Source organism: Mixophyes fleayi, unplaced genomic scaffold, assembly GCF_038048845.1.
Source record: "Mixophyes fleayi isolate aMixFle1 unplaced genomic scaffold, aMixFle1.hap1 Scaffold_122, whole genome shotgun sequence".
Taxonomy (NCBI): Eukaryota; Metazoa; Chordata; class Amphibia; order Anura; family Limnodynastidae; genus Mixophyes; species Mixophyes fleayi.
In genome coordinates, this window is record NW_027445920.1 from 54,729 (window position 1) to 73,717 (window position 18,989).

Genomic DNA, 18,989 nt, shown 5'->3' on the forward strand with positions numbered 1-18,989 from the left:
CCCTGTACACTGAGTTACGCTCCCCCAAAAAACCCAGAAAAACAGCAACTTTTGCGAAACAAGAAGTGAAAAAAAACGGACTGATTTTGAACTTTAGATTGTTCCTAAATTGACATTTTTTATTCTTTTTTTCTGAAATTTCACATGCGGCACCTGTGAACAGTGCTCCATTCGCATGCCAAATTTCATAGTTTAATAGCTTTAATACTTTTTAAAATGTAGACCCTCAAACACCATAGCCCCCCTCTCACAGATTCCCTATGGAAAAATTACGCTTTTTAGATGTAACCTTAAAGGGCAAGACTGTGCCCTTATAATATTTAATAGCCTGTCTACGCTGTGTACCATGTGACTGCTGCAATCACATGACCTCGTGACGACAGAAGGTCCTTTCGAAGAAGGTGATTTAGCTATTTCTATGTCCTCTCATAATGACGTCTGAAACTACCTCAGCTTAAGATGTTCTAGTTACTATCGGCTGAATTCTAGCCCAGGTGTATGGTTCATTGTGGACTGCATATTTGAATAGCGTTGAATATACAGTGTTTCTTGAATGGAAAGATCGGGAACAGTAGCATCTTTACAGCCGTTCAGCTGCTAAACATTATCACCAAAATTCTCACCCTGCTTCATCTACAGACTGCCTCCATAATATTCCCTGTGGTGTTTAGCCTTCAGGCATGTCTGCGTTCTCAGAGGCGGCCTTGGAGAAAAAGCTGTCGGAACTTAGTAACTCTCAGCAGAGCGTGCAGACCCTGTCCCTCTGGCTTATTCACCATAGAAAGCATTCTCGGGTCATTGTCTCCGTGTGGGATAGGGAACTGCGGAAAGGTAAGGCAGGAAGATGGCAGCTTGTACTAGGACGCAATAAACTGGCCTGGGAACTCTGTTGCATACCATGACGTTTAACCAGCTTTTGGCACAGACGTAAAAATACCGCTGAGGAACACTTGTGTTACTGGCTGAATTCAGCACAGACATGAGTGATTTACTTATAAGATTGACATTAGTTATAATGTGCGAGTAAATGAAGTTTTAACCATCTAGTTTTACAGCTTGAGCATTACATGTTATGAGCATAATTGTATTTCATAGTTCATACCGAAAACAATATGGACACGTGTTCTTAAAAGGTGGGTAAGATTAGCTCCAAGTAGTAGGCAGCGCGGAATTTTGTCACCTCCATTGTGTTCCGGTTGAACAGAGCTAGTGACAGCCACTAACTACTGCAAAAAAAAAAAAAAAGACACTGACAATTAGCCATTAAGTTACTCATACATACAAGGTAATACAGCCCGCCCCCCATCACTGGAGATGACTTAATGCAGATCCCAATTGAGTACTTGCTATTTCTACAGTGCCCTGTTGTGTGTCTACACTGCAGAGTGCTATAGAGGAAATGTTTGGAAGCTGTTGTACACATGAGACCACCCACAGCATTCTTGTTGGTGCATAATACCAGGCCATCTAGTGGCTATGACAGCTTTCTAGCAGAGCTGACAGACTTGCAAGTGCAAACTCTTTTTCCATGTTCAACTCTATGGGTCATAGACCTAGTTCTAATTGAAGGTGTCACATGGTTGGAGTATGTGCTCAAGGTGTTAGGTGTGATGCAGTACCACAACATTCATCCCGAGATCCTCCAGTTACATTATTTCCCATCACATGGGTGGAGCGTGCTTTCCACACACTCTGTTGGTCATGCCCGCCTTTACACCCATACCTCCATGTTGCTTTAGTACTGGAGGATGTGTTGTAGCTTGTGCTCACTCCAGATGCCATGGCTACACCTCTAGACTTAAAGGTTTGTGGCTGAGAAACAGCCCTGTTGATTGTGGCACTGTCTGTGGCCAGTAAGTTTGACAGTCCATCCTCTTTTTAGCAAGTGTTGTGTATTATGCTCAGTTCACACAAGTGTGTATTTCCTTGATTTTTTTCACTAAATAAGACAGAGTAAAGCAAAATATGTTAGTTGTTTATGTTTTAAAGCAGTGTCTTCGAAACACGAGGGAGTAGCCAGTGTGTTTTTGTGTGTGTGCGTTCACATCCACTGTTATACATTGATAGGGGAAAAAATACATCTGAATGGATGAAAAATACAGAATCTTATGTTTTGTCTGACTGGCACATTTTTAACTCTACCATTGTGTGTGCAGGGAGATACGAGCCCAGACGTTTCTGTTGTTTATGCTCGTCAAAGAGGATCTCAATATAGGATACTGAAGATGGCATACTCTCTTGAGTAACAAATATTTTGAGAATGAAGGAAAGCAACATGGATAACTCCCACTTTATTATTGCAAATAAATATATACACAACACACTAACATTTGGAGTAAATAAAGCCAATGTAGAATAAATCTCGGTATTGTCCACTTACCGTATCATAACTAATATGGTAAAAGACATCATCTAGTACAGACTTGAAGATTAAATCCAACCAAAACGAAATATTTAGTTTTTGGTGGCATAAGATGACCCAACATGAAATACAGGTTTACTTACCAATTCTTGCTGGGTCCCTTGGCTGATACATCTAACAGTCTGGGCAGACCTCATTTGTGTCATTAAATCTCTTCCTCTGTGAACTTCCCATGCATACGAATGCCCTCCCAAATGTGAGGAAGTGCCTGCTATTGAGGAGGATAATGCAGTGGAATGACTCTTGAGTTCCTGTCTTTGCATAGAGATCATGTGTTTTGGGTTATTTCTACAATCTCTACGAGCAGAGGGAATGACAAAATAAAATGCTTTGTATTTTTTTTGTGCAATTGGCGCTATGTAAAATAAGCAACATTTAAAAAATGACCGGTTTTCTTTACACACATGCTACAGCTTAAAGAAAACAAATCTCACTGGATTTAATTGCCTGTAAGTTTACAAAATGTTGAGCATGATTATAAAATGATGAGCATAATTTAAATAATTGTCAGTTCTCCAAACCTCTAAGGAAAACCTGAAATTACAGATGCTGGTATAACCTCAAGGGGAATGTGCAACTTTAGAGTGGTGATTTCAGTTTGTGTACATTTGAATTTATTGGCAACACTAAAATTTGTTGCCTATTCATCTTATTTATCCATATGTGGTATGGAATTCAATGTTTTTATAGTTATATCATTAGAATACAAGCTTAGTGGAGTATCTGATTGATAGAGGACACACGCACATTTCATTATTGTGGCAATAAAGAGAGAAAATAAGTCTACTTGCTTTCGATGAGCTTAGCGTATAGTTAAATATGTTTTGGCTCTGTACTTAAAATTCAGAGTGCACTTACCTTTCAAGACACTTTCCCCCCAAAAAAGGACCATGAAACTTTCTTTCTTTAAAATACTGTGACTGGATCACTATTAAATAACTTTTGGTAAAAATTTATTTAAAGCGAATAGCGCAGGACACTTATTTATGTAATTGCATTTGCACTTATTCTTGTTTAGTGCAAGATAGGAAGTCGTTATTTCTGGGACCAGGGGAGAAATTTGTCTCTGTTTAACCTTGCTATAGGAAATGCCTATTTATGATGCATATAACTGATACAATAGGCCTTTGTGGATGGAGGTCTGGTGTGTATTGGGATGTATTTAGTATGGAAGTGTCGTTATTTAGGATTTGTAAGGTTGCTTGTGGAAACCTGCAATTAGGACATGTGCAAGGAAGTCTGATAGCAGAAAGTGTCTGGCTGGTGTACCAGGCTGGTAACTCCGGACCTCTTACTATGGATCTGGGTTGCTGTGAATGGATCTCCCCTGGCCTAATCACACAAACCGGGGCTGCTGGGTAGCGCAGAGCGTTGGCACTGGAATAGCTTGGGTCCAAACCGCAGAGACAGCCGGAGAACGGATTAGATTTTAGGGTCTAATCTGTAGATCACAGGAAAACAGCAGTGTTGAAGATGATTCCAACAGGTCTTTGAAGCAAGATGTTTATTGCTCACACACACTGGTGGAAGGTTCCAGTGTGATCAGGTCAGATGACAATTCAGGAGAACAACTATATGCTCACAGAGCTCCTCTTTTATACAGTTCAGAAATAGTCTATTTTTAGAAACAGGATATACTCTATTGACACAAACATGAATTTACATACATTTCAAGGCTAACAAAATTTACACTTATCTATGAAATTCACTCTGCCAAAGGCCACAGTAACGACCCCCTGATGAGGTCTTTGGCCAGGGCAGGCATGACACTTCATCACAAAACTTCGTTAGCACTTTCTGCTATCAGACTTCCTTGGACATGTCCTAATTGCAGGTTTCCACAAGCAACTTTACAAATCCTAAACAATGACACTTCCATACTAAATACATGCCAATACACACAAGACCTCCATCCACAAAGGCCTATTGTATCAGATATATACATCAGAAATAAGGCATATCCTTTAGTAAGGTGAAAACAGGACAGACCAACTTTTCTATCCTGGTCTCAGAGATAACGACTTCCCATCTTACAATAAACAGAAATAAGTGGCTATGCAGTTATATAAATATGCGCCCTGCGCTATTTCCTTTAAATACATTTTTACCAAAAGTTATTTAATAGTGATCCAGTCACATTGGTCATGACAACTTTTTCTCATTTTAGCTGTCTGTTTTAGTCCCATTGGATAGAGCATCCCAATCAATTGTTTTCCCTGTGCTACAAACAATAGTTTCTAATTAGGTCTTAGTTATGTAACACATTGACAGTCCATAAGAGGGTAATTTGATGTAACAAGAAATAGCAAGTATAATGGCTGTTGTGGAGACACAGTTGATTTAAACATATGCTTTAAATCAATAAAATAGAAAAAAACATTAACTTGATGCTTTAATCTTTAACATGGATTGCATGAAAATATTCTATATTTCAAAGTGTATTATAAAAACTTTTTCCCCATTAAGATTCCTTAAATGCTATGTTTACATGTAGACATCAATGATATACAAACTTAATGTAGTCCTTTTAAAAACATTCATGAAAAGAGTCATCTGTCAAAATATTTGTTTAAAAAATTCAGCCAAAAATGTAACCTGCTACATTTCTAATTGGTTTTACTTGTCAAAAACCCTTCTGTGCTTGACAGTCTTTTTGTATATATTTTTAAAACAAATTTGTAATAATGCAAGGTTTTTAACATCTTGTGATGCGTTACAAAGATAAACCCCTCCTCCTTTTTTCACAACACCAATGTTTAGTTTTATTTTTGAAGATTGTGATCTTCAATTTTAAACAATTTTAAACAAATAACACCATATACAATGTGTTGCATATGGTGTTATTTGTTTAAAATCGTTACTTAAGGTAGGCTGTCACTCTTTTATATTTTATTTGTTCACATCAGAATGTAGTCCAGTTTTTCAAAGACTGCTGATGATTCTTTGATTTTATTACATTAGAGCAACAATACAATGAATAAATGAAGGGTTTTTTTGCTTTTTTTTTTTTTTTATCATAACTCGCTGTGATGGTCTGTACAAATAATCTTGATATTTACCATTCTCATTGGTCTGTTTCTTAAGGCTGCTATTAATGATTTATAATTCTACACATTGTCATGTACTACTGTGGCTACTACTACTGTACTCTCTGCTCACTACATGATGTAATGAGCAGAGAACTTTTTGAACGTCACTGTGTGAAGTAAAATCATCATTCTACTTCTCCTTTTCCCTATGCCTTCACATGACATGCTTTGAAATAAGGACTGCTGCATATTTAAAAGGTACTTTAAGTTTAAAAAAAATAAAAATCAGATAAGATTTTTATTGTTTTTTGTGCAAAACAAAAAGAAAAAACAACCATGAAAAACAGAGCGTAAGATATAAGGAAGGATATCCTGAGGATCACCACATCCGTGAAAATATCCCTCATTAATAAAGAATACGACTGCTCAAAATTGAAATTGACAGCTGGCCAAAGACTAGCAGGTGTTATCATTATTGTGACAGGATGGACCGCCTATGCCACCCTGTCTGTTGTTGCTGGGAACTGGCTGGGCTTACTTTGACACCATTCCCTTTTGTTATCTCAAATACGCTCTCTTGCCGCACTAGGAGGGGCTTACAAAGGTTGCCACCACTGGACTCCTATACCAGCATCCAGAACCGGGTTTTTTCAGGGTAACTGATGCTGCGAGTGTACCCCGTTACTGGTGAACCTGGGTTTGTACTCCTGACCTCTTACTATGGATCAGGGATGCTGTGGGCGGAACCCCCTGACCTATCACACTGACCAGGGCAGCAGGCAGAGCGGTGGTATTAGAAAAGCTGGGTTCAACCTCAGAAACAGCCAGAGAACGGATTTGATTTGGGGTCTAATCTGCAGGTCACAGAAATACAGCAATATTGAAGATGTTTCAAGTGAGTCTTTGACGCAAGATGTTTATTTGCTCTCACACTGGTTCGAGGTACCAGTGATTAGATCAGAAACAAGAAGAACAAGTTTTCAATACAAGCCAGTGCCTTTTATACAGTTTAGACACAGGCTATTTTTAGAATCAGGATGTAACCTGTTACACCAAAACACAGATTTACATGTATTGCAAAGCTAACGATATTTACACTTATCTGTAAAATTCTAGAAACGCGGTGATGTCCTGCATCACATGCTGTTCACAATGTTCAGAAAGGTTTGAACACTCTGACAAAAGGCCACACATTAACGACCCAGCAGGCTTTTCCTGCTATCAGACTCCCTCCCCATATGCTTAATTGGAGGTTAACGCTAGCAACCTTACAAACCCCAAACAATGACACTTCCATACAAAACACATCCCAATACACAAAAGACCTCCATCCACAAAGGCTCATTGTATCAGAAATAAGGCATTTCCTTTAGAAAGGCTAAAACAGAAAAACAAATTTTCTACCCTGGTCTCAGAAATAACGATTTCCTATTTCAAAATATACACAATATCAAAAATAAGTGCATGTGCAATTATATAAATAAGCGCCCTGCGCTTTTTCCATTAAATAAATTTATACCAGAAGTTATTTATCAGTGATCAAGTCACAATTATGTATTATAAGGAAAAGAAAAGAAACTCGCCACAAAAACAAACCATCTGTAAATACATATGTTTATGCGATGTACAGTGAATGTTACGGGTAGAGAGCCATCCAGTACAAGATGGTGCACATAACGAGTAAACACTCAAGTGAGGTGTGGTAGACTATAGAGATTAAACAAGTGAATTTGTTGATAGCGGAGGTAAGACGTGCACTACGGAGACTCTTAAGGATGTGAAGCCAGTCCTCATCAGTAAGAGTCCCCAAGTCCTCCTCCCAGCTGGACCTACATGTACCTAAATTGCGCAGGGCCGCTGAAAAGTTGAGGTTATAGAACATAAATAATTTTTCGAGCACATACCATGAACAATAGAGTTTATAGTGGAGGGGGATTGGTTGAACCAAAGGGTAAGAGGAGGGAAACTGGGACTAAAGGGCATGCTGTAATAGGAGGTAGCAATTAAAAGCAGAGTTACAGATCCCCTGCTCCTGAGAGAAGTGTGCAAAGGTCTTTAAATATCCATTATCGTACAATTGTCCTATAATAGTAATCCCATAACTCCTCCATATATTATAATCTTGTAATTTAATGAGTTCAGGAAAGGAAAATTCTACCATTGTGGAGTTAAGGGTTATTGCCCCTGACCCTCAAGTATATGATGGGCAAGATGCCAAATCTCAACAGCTTGCCTAATAATAGTGTACCTTAACTTGATATTTTAATGAAGAAAACTATGTGGGATTGCTGCTTTAAGATCATTGTTTAAAAAAATAAATAAATTAAACTAATGCTCAAGCTCTAAAGATATTATAATGCTGTAACTACGTTGGGGGAACAGGTGCCATGGCCTGGGGTAGATGGTAGTGAACAGCAGCAGATAAGTCACTTGAGTTCAGGGCTTTCGGTACAACTAGCCTCAGCCAGTTTTATTAAACAGAAAAAACAAAGAAAACACATTTGTGAAGCTTTTTCTCACACACAGAAACAATCTTCCTGGGGTTTTAATATACACAAGGCAGAAAGCCTGGTCTGTAAACTCTGTCATTCAACACTTTCCCAGTGCTTCTGTCACAATAGTTGTAAATTGAGGTATTGCTTCACTCTAAAAATGTACACATTCAAAATGGTTGTGATTGAAGCTCTAGGATACATTTCTTGGCAGGTGAATGTTATATATATATATATATAAAATCAGAAGTATCTACCTGCTGCGTTAGTATACATAAATACTGTCATGTCACAGTCATGTCATTAGAGGTTACTTTGGATGATAGGCAGTCCAGGGAGAGACATACATCTGGCAACCCTGTCTGTCAACACTGACAGATCCTGAGTTGCCTGGGTCTAACAGTTGCTGAAAGACAAGTTGTTGGGTTTAGGTTACATTGAATCTAAAAGGAAAAGGCTAACACTGGCTTCTCCTGTTTTAAGTAAGAGTTATTAAAGTAATTCTATTGTTTTCAAATAAGCATTGCCCAAGCGATTGTATTGTGTTTCCGAAGCACAAGCAATTTATTTAGCAAAAGCAATTTGATTAGCAGTTCAATAAACAAGTACAATACAGTACAATATAGCCGATACATGATACCTATTAAAGATGTTACATTAAAACAGGAAAGTATAAAAACACTGAATACATTACATTTTCCCTATGGAGCTCCCCCGAGGACAATGGAACACAGGCATGCTCACATGTAGCCACGTTCAGAGAGAGAGAAAGAGCTGATAAAAAAAGCTTGATAGTATCCGGTTTCAGTATAGAACATGTTTCCTTTGGTTCAGGGTTCAGGACAGTCTAATGTAAATCAGGTCTTTGGTCAGTTCAAAGGATTTCTCTGGGAAGAGGGGATCACCTTCCCCCAACAGCTGAAAACATGTGCTTGTCAAGGAAACTGACCCAAACCAGTTATAAACAACTTAAAACACAATGCCGTTTTGATCATTCAATCTTTTATCTTCCATAACTATTGATTGCAGAAAGCGATCGCAAAGCCGAAATTATACAATGACATTAAACATGATACATTTGCTAAATCCTGAGCCTTGGATACTTTTCAAGTGCTTTTAACATTATTATGTTTAACTGTAAACTCTATTACATTTGATTATAAACAACTGTGTTGGAACTATTTTATGGTGAACTATTTACAAGTTAATGTGTAAGTGTATGTGTGCGTTATTTATCGTGCGATTGCTTCATAACAATGTCAATCAATATAGTTTATTTCATCCAATTATTCAACTTTGACAGAATATATAAAAAAAAAGAGTAATAACTACCTTTTTCCTTATCAAGATTCTGCAATTGAGTCAAACCTTGTAATGAATAGACATTTAATATCCCTAACCCGGCTAATCAAATAATTTACACGTTTCTATTTTGCCTTTAGTACTTGTAAAAAATATATACATATATAGTAATTTTAGTAGGCAGTATCTTTCCCGGAAGACAAACAATAAAGCCTATGTAAAAATAGAATCTTATGATACATATCTGGATCACCGAAAAAGAGGTGGAGGCAGGTTAGTCGTGATCTGTAGCATCCAAATAAATAGAGCCCTAGGTAAAACAGCTGTATAGACCATCCACATAACAGTCTAGCACATAGGGTAGTTATAAATGAAAATGAACATATTCAAACTTAACTAAAGTTATTAGTGGTGTACCACAGGGATTGGGCCCTGTCCTTCATCACCTGTTTATTATAAAGACCCTATATATGGCCTAGAGAATATCATATTGACACTCGAAGACGCTAAACCATATGGGGTTATTAAAGTTGCAATACCAAATAGACCCCATAAGGCTGCTCTATGCAATGATTTTTATTTACCAAACTCCATGGTTAGTCTCACAGCCCTGGCTACAAACTGCAGCTGTGTAATGTGTTGGAGGAGGGGTTCTAAGTATGGGCAATATACCAGTCTCATAGTAATTCTGCGCTAATGGAAAAGGACGGTAATGTGGTGCGACTAACTTTCTATTACCATAGTATTACTGTTACTCGGGCAGGCCTTAATTGTCTCCTGATGTCATCAGTGGGAGTCACCAGGGATCTGTCTCTTTCTCTATGCATGGAGCCTTTCCTCCTCCAGACACCAAAACAAGCTAAAAGATGGGGTGGGAAGACTTTTCTTTATCGTTCAAGTTGTCTCCCGCAGAGATCGATAACACGCTGCTGCTGAACATGATGGAGGGCTATGGAGAGTAGGATCCCCATTACCTGGGTTAAGTTGCAACTGTTAGGGGTTTCATCACACTTTGTAAAATGAAGCTTGGATTGTGCTATCGGGGAAGATACTGCTCTGACCTCGCCAAAGAATTAACCCCTCTGCCCTGCTCTGTGCTCATGTATTAATATTGTTCTCATGGTAGAATGTTTGTTTGTTATTGTCCAATCCTGCGGTGGTTCTATTTATAAGCCACAATAACGGACAGATTTTCGTTAGTCCTTCTGAACACATCACCATCTTTTAGATGGTAGATGTAATAATGCAGATGTAGAGTTATGCATCTGGACCATGGTAATAACTTTTTACTACTTGTATGTTTTAAATGGAATATAACTAGGGTGAAAAAAGATTTAGGATTACTGATCGGCAGAAAGCTGAGCAACACACTGCACCAGACAGCAGCAGATTGATCTATTGATCCAAATGCCATATCAGTGGTCTGGAAAAAATTGACCCATGTTAGAATTTTCTTCAACACAATTAGATTTTATGAAAGTTTTAACTTTATGGAGCTGTGTCTTTTTTGGTTTTGTTTTCAATTTCACTATGTAAATTCTCATGGGTGCACACATTGTACTCAGTTGTATGCTACATGAAAGAACTAAGCTTGGAGGCACCAGATTTAATGCTTGAATGCAAGATCAAAGGCAAATACAACCATAAATATCCACAGTGCTCGAGTCCTCTTTTTACCTAAGGAGTATTGGTGGAATAAAAGGACAAACACCACCAAAGGACATCACCACTCTCATATTTGCCTTTGTGTTTTCTAGCCGCCCTTTTATTGGACTTAGTAGACAAAGGCCTAAATCATCAACAGCTGGCTCAAAATGTCTGTTAAAGAACCAGCCACATTCTCTGTATATTGTACTAGCCATAATGCACATAAAATATGATAGCTTTAGCTACGTATACATGGGCTCTACTATAGCTTTTAGCTTTAGTAAACTCAAGTGAAGGAATAATTAAATCCTTGTATAAGTAAACGCACACAAGTTTTGACAAGAGGTTCTTTAATTTGTTCACTTGTGTGAACGCATCATGTGTTTTTTTTAATTTTTTTTTATTATACTGCGCTTGTTAGTATTCTATAGTAGTAGGCGATGACCACATAGGATGTATCTCAATTATGTATGTTTTATTTTCTCTTATAATTCTGACCGCTCAATACTATGTGCTGCATTAAAAGAATGAAACATAAATATTTTTTTTCCCTGAGTGTTTATGAAATACTTCAAACCACATAATCAGTTTACACTGAATTCTTTTAGGAGGGACACTTCCACTTTTTCTTTGTCTTTCATGCAAAGCTAAACTACAAAATAGAGCTTAGCTCTGTGTGTAGGCAGACTAAATAGTTTTTGATCACCTATACTTCCTCTCACCTGCTGATGCAATCCATGCCACGGATTATGAATGTAACACCGTATTTTGAAAGCATATTTTAATCTTTCAAAAATCTCATTATTTCAAACCTTTGTATTTAAATTTAGAAAAGGTACTGTATGTGGCATAATTTAGTTTGAATCCTTATTGGGACTAAAATGTAAGCTGAAATCAGGAGAGCCGGACTGTGAAGTGGATAGCAATGTTATGCTACTTATTTAAATTCTATTGTTTATCTCTCCTCTTTCAAGGTACTGTTGTGTCTGATAACTTCTCATTGCTTTCTCTCCCTTGCATTGAACATATTTTAACACTTGAGTTTCGCAATGGCCCCTCATTTAAATGCCATTGCTTTAATCCTACAGCAGCTTGCACCTGCTTTTATGTTCTCCACTGCGCCTGAACAAAAGCTAGATGAAAAACATACAAGAAGACTGACATAACAAATGTAATTGTTGATGATACTGTTCCTTTAAAAGCTTTTCTGAGATCTATTTTTGTTTATTATTTCGGCCAAACAACAGGTCCCTAATAAACCCCATTTTAACTATTTAACTTCCCATCCCAACATACAGGTAAGAGAAATATTTCTATTCATCTCAAGGTTATCTGTAATTTATTTACCACAAACCACTAATTTGGTATATCTCCCACTACAAATATCAACAATCGACACACGCATTTAATCTGTACAGCTGAAGTTCTGTTTTATACATTGTTTTGTACAAGAAGGATGCATCTCACACTTAAGTAACTATATTTAAAATATTGTTTATTAAAATTTTGGCACTAGCTCATCATAATCAGTACCTACATAATTCTATTATACTTGTGTCAGAGTTATATGGCCTTCCTAATAATGCCAAGGAATAAAAAGGAAAATTCTTAGGGGTATATTTACTAAACTACGGGTTTGAAAAAGTTGAAATGTTGCCTATAGCAACCAATCAGATACTAGTTATCATTTATTTAGTACATTCTACAAAATGACAGCTAGAATATGATTTGCTGCTATAGGCAACATCTCCACTTTTTAAACCCTCAGTTTAGTAAATATACCCCCTTAGACTTTACCTTTTTAAATGCTAAATTGAGGAATACTTTAAGAATAATTGATTACTTGCCCACGTTTTTTTTTTTTTTCCCTTCAGTGTTCATATTACTGTCAAAAAGCCAAAAAACATGTAAGCTGATGCTTAATGCCTCAACTGTCATGTTCTGCCATTCCAGTTGTGACACCCACTTTCAGTACTTGTCTATTTTTTGGACCTCCCCTCTGGGTGATCATGGAGGGGAAATCCAAAGGGTAAGTACAGGAGGTAGTGACGCCACAATTCATGTCATCATGACCTAGTCCTCTGCTGCAGGGCCATGATGATGCAAATTGTGTCATGATGTCGCATGCACTGAGGCCCTGATAACACAAATTGTATTGTGCACTGAGACTTGAGAACCTGAATCACATCATTGAGGCCCCATCATCTTTTCAAGGTGATTAGCTAGGAGGGTGGTCCAAAATTCAGGAGTCTCTTGGATCTTCAGGGAGAGTAGGCAAGTATGCTACTCCATTGATCATTGCTAATCTATATGAAAAGCCAAATACTGAAATCAATGGACTTCTTATAGTGGATAAAGCAAGCAAAACTAAAGTAACCAAGATGACTGACTCGTCAGCTATGTTTGCTTCAGACGAAGAGTTTCATTCTAGGCATGGATTCTTTTCTGCTCAATTTTCATTTTGGCCAACATGCGTGTAAGACTATACATATTGGTATTTGTGCATTCACAACAATCTAGCCTTATATTTTGTTCTTGGTATTCAGTTAAGAGAAAAACTATTTTTTTATATTTAGTTTTAACGTTAAACCATTCTGTTCAGTGGGCTACTAGTAGAAAACTGAACTTGACCTGTAAAAGAAAAAAAATTATGGAGTCTGATTCAGGTCTTCACACAAAATTGCATTGTGAATATAATAAAGTAATCCAGGCATTTGCATTTTTACATTTAAGTATTGAAGTTGTACGTATCTTAAAATATGTGCAACTTAAAATCCAGTATGTAGCTGTAGCCAGAGCAGATACTCTAGTCATTATAATTATTAACTTTTATATATAAAGCACTGACATATCAGGCTGAGTACACACTATGCAAAATTTCTCCCGATGCTATATGCTTAGTGATTTTACCAACGATTAAAAAGAAGAAAAAAAAACCCGATCAGCTTGCCGATTCGTGTGTACACTAAACACATTTTACACAATTTTACCTTCAGATCTGTTCTCCTAATCTGTCATAAACATCAGCTGAAAAGATCGTGACTCACCACACTCTATAGAGATCTATGGACACTGCCAAGTCTGTTTGCATGCTGTATCTTGCATAAAATAACTCTGCGCATGCTGAGAAATGGACCTTACACCAATGAATGCAATTGAATGCAGATTGATGTCTCAACACAAATTACATTCATGACTGCCTATGACTTGAAAGGGTGTAGATAATGTACAGTGAGGGCGTTCTGACGCAGATGTGGCAGATACAAGTCCTGGGTTTCTTATAAGTACTCATTAAGAATATCTTGATTTATGTAATTAATGTAAAAAAAATATTTTTGTATTGTTTTTTAATAATCACAATTGTATTAATGTTTATAGTGTTTAGAGTTGTTCATTTATTTTATAATATAATTTTTTTGTATGCTTTCTGATGTTACCTTATATTGTTCATATGCATGTCTGTATTTTGCAGTTTGGACTCTCTACATACAGCAAGTAACATCATTAACATATAGCGCGCCTAATTCTGCAGCGGTGTACAGAGAACTTGCATCAGTCTCTGCCTCTTACAGTCTAATTTCCGCAACTTACAACCACTCGAAGAATGACTAAGGTCAATTCTAATAGCAGCCCATTAACCTACTAGTATGTTTTTGGAGTGTGGGAGGAAACCGGAGCACCCAGACGACAGCAATGCAAACACAGGGAGAACAGACAAACTCCAAACGGATAATGCCTTAGTCGGGAATAAAACTCATAACCCCAGTGCTGTGAGGCAGAAGTGCTAACCACTAATCCAATGTGCTGCCCAAGTAAGAAAAGTAGAGGGCCAAGGACGGAACCTTGCAGAGACTGCAACATGAAGAGGTAGAAGGGATGGGAGAGATGGTAGTGGTTGGGGAGGAAGAACCAAGAGAGAAGGCAGTTGTACATCCAGTGGTGCATTGCATTCCCCATGATGGAACCTTAGATTTCAGAATATTTATTTGAAGACCATCATAGTGCTCTTAATCGGTCCCAAAAAAGCTGCATCCAGGATTTGTCAGTTGTGTGTGTAACATAACATTTAGACAGAGCATATTTCCACCCAGCTTCAACTGGCAACGTATGTTGAGATTCGCTTGGATTTGAATACAGTCAGAACTATGCTCAAGTTCTGTGTTCTTTTTATTTTTGTTATTTTAAAAAAAAAACAAGTAGCTTTACGATTTGAATCAGGCCATTTATGTGTGTATTTGTTTTATTTCTAATCCATCTGTTGTGGAACTATTTGTTCCACAGGGACAATTGCAGTCATGGGCATGCTTGTACTTGCAGTTTTACAACCTTCAGCCTGCACAAACAGCCAATGATATGATTCTATCAAATCTCTCCTGTTTAGCCAACCAGGTCATTGTTATAATAGTATCTGTTGATTAGACTCCTACGCTTCTTCCCCACAGAGAGCCAACAGTCTCCAATTACCATGGGGGAGAGGAGACCTCAAGGTCATGCCTCCTCTGTTTCACCTATCAAAACCTAGCCACCACCCTTAGTCTGCCCACCATTGGCTCCACCACCATGAGAATATTGAAACTGTTAAAACCTATGTTTTGCCTGGACTGTTTGTGTTTGTGAATTGGTGACTAGGAACAGTACTTCTATCACATATATGCTGTACCTGTTAAGTATTTCTAATGCTTTCCACATTTCTCTATTAAGACCTCTTATCATCAATCGCTTCTCATCTCATGTGACTCCATCTTGCCCTCCCAAGCTGCAGCAATATGATGAATTCGAGATCAAACAGATTCTGGATTCCAAGAAGTGTAAGGGTGGTATCAAATTCCTCGTGGACTGGAAGGGCTTCGGTCCTGAGGAGCGTTCTTGGGTGCTTTCCTCTGACGTCAAAGCACCATTATTATTGAAACAATATTCTAAATTTCCAAGAAACCTGGTCCTAGGTGTTCGGTGACCACCTGTTAAAGGGAGAGGTACTGTCACACGTCGCTCACCCACGGCTGCCACCCGGTAACCTGAATATCATTCATTCCTCATTCCCTGCTTCCCAGGATGTCAGGCCAGCAATCAGCTCTGCACATGCGCAGGTAATCATCCATTGGTTACCTCTCATTTATAAGGCTTCTCCCAGCACCTCTCAGTGCTGGTTCTTCTCGTCGACTCCTGGCCTGGAAGCAGCTCATGCACACTGCTGCTGCAATCACCTATTACCTGCTTCACTCGTTAGTGGGAACTCCTGCAGATTATCGCTACCATCTCTCCTCCAAGTGTATTGCTGCAACTCACCTATTACCTGCTCCACTCGTTAGCGATGATCTGCAATAGTTTCCACTACCATCTCTCCAAGTGTATTGCTGCAACTCACCTATTGCCTGCTCCACTTGTTAGTGGTCACTTCTGCAGATCATCGCTATCATCTCTCCAAGTATGCTGCTGCAAATCACCTACTTTCTCTCTGTGGACTATCACTGGCATCTCTCAGTAATCCTACTCATTTGTGGCTATCTAGTGCCTACATTCTTCTCTGTACTAGGTTCTCTATCACCGCTCACTGGGATCTCCCCTACAGGGCCGCGACCTGCAGGGCGGAAGCTGCCAGGCCCAAATTCTCTTGCGGGAACCTCTGGTGAAAACCTTCCACTCTGTTAGATTCTGCGCCTCTGGGTGAAGTACCATCAATCCCAGGCAGAACAGAAGGATCTCACTCATCCTAGTGAATCCTGACAGTAAGAACCAGCCATGACGGATCCCGATAGAGATCCTTCAGCTTAAGATATACTCCAACATCTCGTTGGAAGGTTAGAACAGCAAGATACTATACAGGTGCAAGTATTACGATGTTTGCAATCTCTGGACACCCGCTTGGACTCTCTTCAAATTACTCCTTCACCTCCAGCCGCAGTTCAAGTTCTGACTCAGCCTCTTGTATTCGAGGCATCTCCTGCTTTCTCTACGTTACGCCTCCCCACTCCTTCCAAATTTGATGGGGACCCCAAGTTCTGTAGGGGATTTTTTAACCAATGTTCAATTCAATTTTAGCTCCTTCCGCAGAACTTTCCTATCTCTAGGTCCAAGGTCGCCTACATCATATGCTTATTATGTGGACAAGCGTTGGCCTGGGCTTTCCCTCTCTGGGATAACCACCTCAATGACTCCTCTGTTTTTATCATGACTTTTCGGAAGATCTTTGAACCTGGTCGGGTTATTTCAGCAGCTTCTAGTATTCTCTGGCTACGCCAGGGCATACGTTCTGTGGCACAATATGTTATTGAATTCCGGACCTTGTCTTCAGAACTTCAGTGAAACTTAGAGGCCTTAGTAGCCACCTTCTGGCAGGGCCTTTCTGATAAAGTGAAGGAAGCCCTTTCCTCCCAGGAATTACCTGCTACTCTTGATAGTTAATTTCACTGTGTAACAGGGTGGACCTACAGTTCAGAGAAAGATCTTCTGAAAAAGAGTTTCCCAGATGTCCACCTCTCAGACACTGAGGCGCCAGTCAATCTCCCACTTCTTCCGATGAACCCATGCAGTTTGGCCGCTCTCGCCTAACCCCGGAAGAGAAAGAAAAGAGAATTAAGAATAAATTATGTTTTTATTGCGGAGACCCTGGACACCTTCCCAAATTATGTCCTAAACGATCGGGAAACGACAGACCTTAGCTTGCTCAGGGGAGGTAAGGCTAAGGACATTTTAACTTCTCTCCAGATTTTTCTTTTAATCAAACATGCTCCTTTCCGGTCACCCTACATGGTCCTCTGGATCTGTTCAGTCATGTGCTCTACTAGACTCTGGTGCTGCCGGGAATTTCATTTCACTGTTCTGTCTTCCGTGCCTCTGAAGAAACCAATTGTCATTACCGGTATTGATGGTGCTTCTCTGGTAAATTGCCGTATTCACCACTGAACCAATGTACTCTCCCTACAGATGGAGGCCTTACATCGGGGAAAAAAAATATTTTTTCATCCTTCCATTGGCTAAGAGTCTTATTGTTCTAGGCCTACCTTGGCTTCATCTGCATTCACCGCACTTGGACTGGCCTTCCTCTCAAATTCTGGCTTGGAGAACAGCCTGCTCAGGAAGATGCCTTACCCAAGTAAAACCACTGAGGACGCTCCATACCGTAATGGACCCTACTACCTCCATGCTTCCTTCCCAATATTGGTCATTTGCAGATGTCTTCAATAAAACATATGCTGAACAACTACCTCCTCATCGGGCATGGGATTGCCCCATCGATCTATTACCTGGGAAAATTCCTCATAGAGGCAGAGTCTACCCTCTTTCCCTGCCGAAACCGAGGCCACCGCCTTAAACATCAAGGATAATTTACAACAGGGTTTTATTAGGACCTCCACTTCTCCAGCTGGAGCTGGTTTCTTCTTTGTGAAGAAAAAGATGGTACCCTGCGCCCTTGCATTGACCACAGAGGCCTAAATTCCATTACCATCAAAAACCGATATCCCATTCCACTAATAACTAAGCTATTTCATCATATCAAAGGTGGCCAAATTTTAACTAATTTGGACCTTCGTGGGGCCTATAACCTCATCAGGATACGAGCCGGAAGAGTGGAAGACTGCGTTCAACTTGCGGGGTGGCCACTACGAATACCTAGTGATGCCTTTTGGACACTGTAATGCTCCAGCAATGTTTTAGAGCTATGTCAATGAGATCTTCCGAGATCTATTGTATTCCTTTGTGGTGGTGTACCTTGATGACATCTTAATCTTCTCAAGGGATCTCCAGTCTCATCGCCTGCATGTTGACGAAGTCCTCTCTCGACTTCGTAAGAACCAGTTATATTGCAAACTGGAGAAATGTTCTTTGGAAGCTCCCAGGCTACCTTTTCTTGGGTACATTGTCTCTTGATCAGGACTTTGGATGGATCCTGAGAAGGTTCGGGCTATCCTGGAATGGCCTCCCCCTAACACCCTCAAGACCATTCAATGATTTCTTGGATTTGCAAACTACTACAGACGTTTTATCTCCGGATATTCTACCATCGTGGCCCCTTTAATTGCTCTCACTAGGAAAGGAGCCGAAATCTATCAGTGGTCACCAGAGGCTGTCCAGGCCTTTTCCTTCCTCAAGGAAGCC

General features: G+C 39.2%; 1 protein-coding gene across 1 annotated transcript in view; it reads left to right on the plus strand.

Annotated features, from left to right (window-relative positions):
• The first annotated feature begins 371 nt into the window (after positions 1-371).
• RPRD1A (regulation of nuclear pre-mRNA domain containing 1A) overlaps positions 372-18,989 on the plus strand; it is a 136,617-nt gene continuing 117,999 nt past the window's right edge. The window contains exon 1 of the mRNA XM_075193991.1: positions 372-831. Coding sequence (XP_075050092.1) covers positions 681-831 — 151 coding nt within the window. The 5' untranslated portion in view covers positions 372-680. The remainder of the gene's footprint in view (positions 832-18,989) is intronic.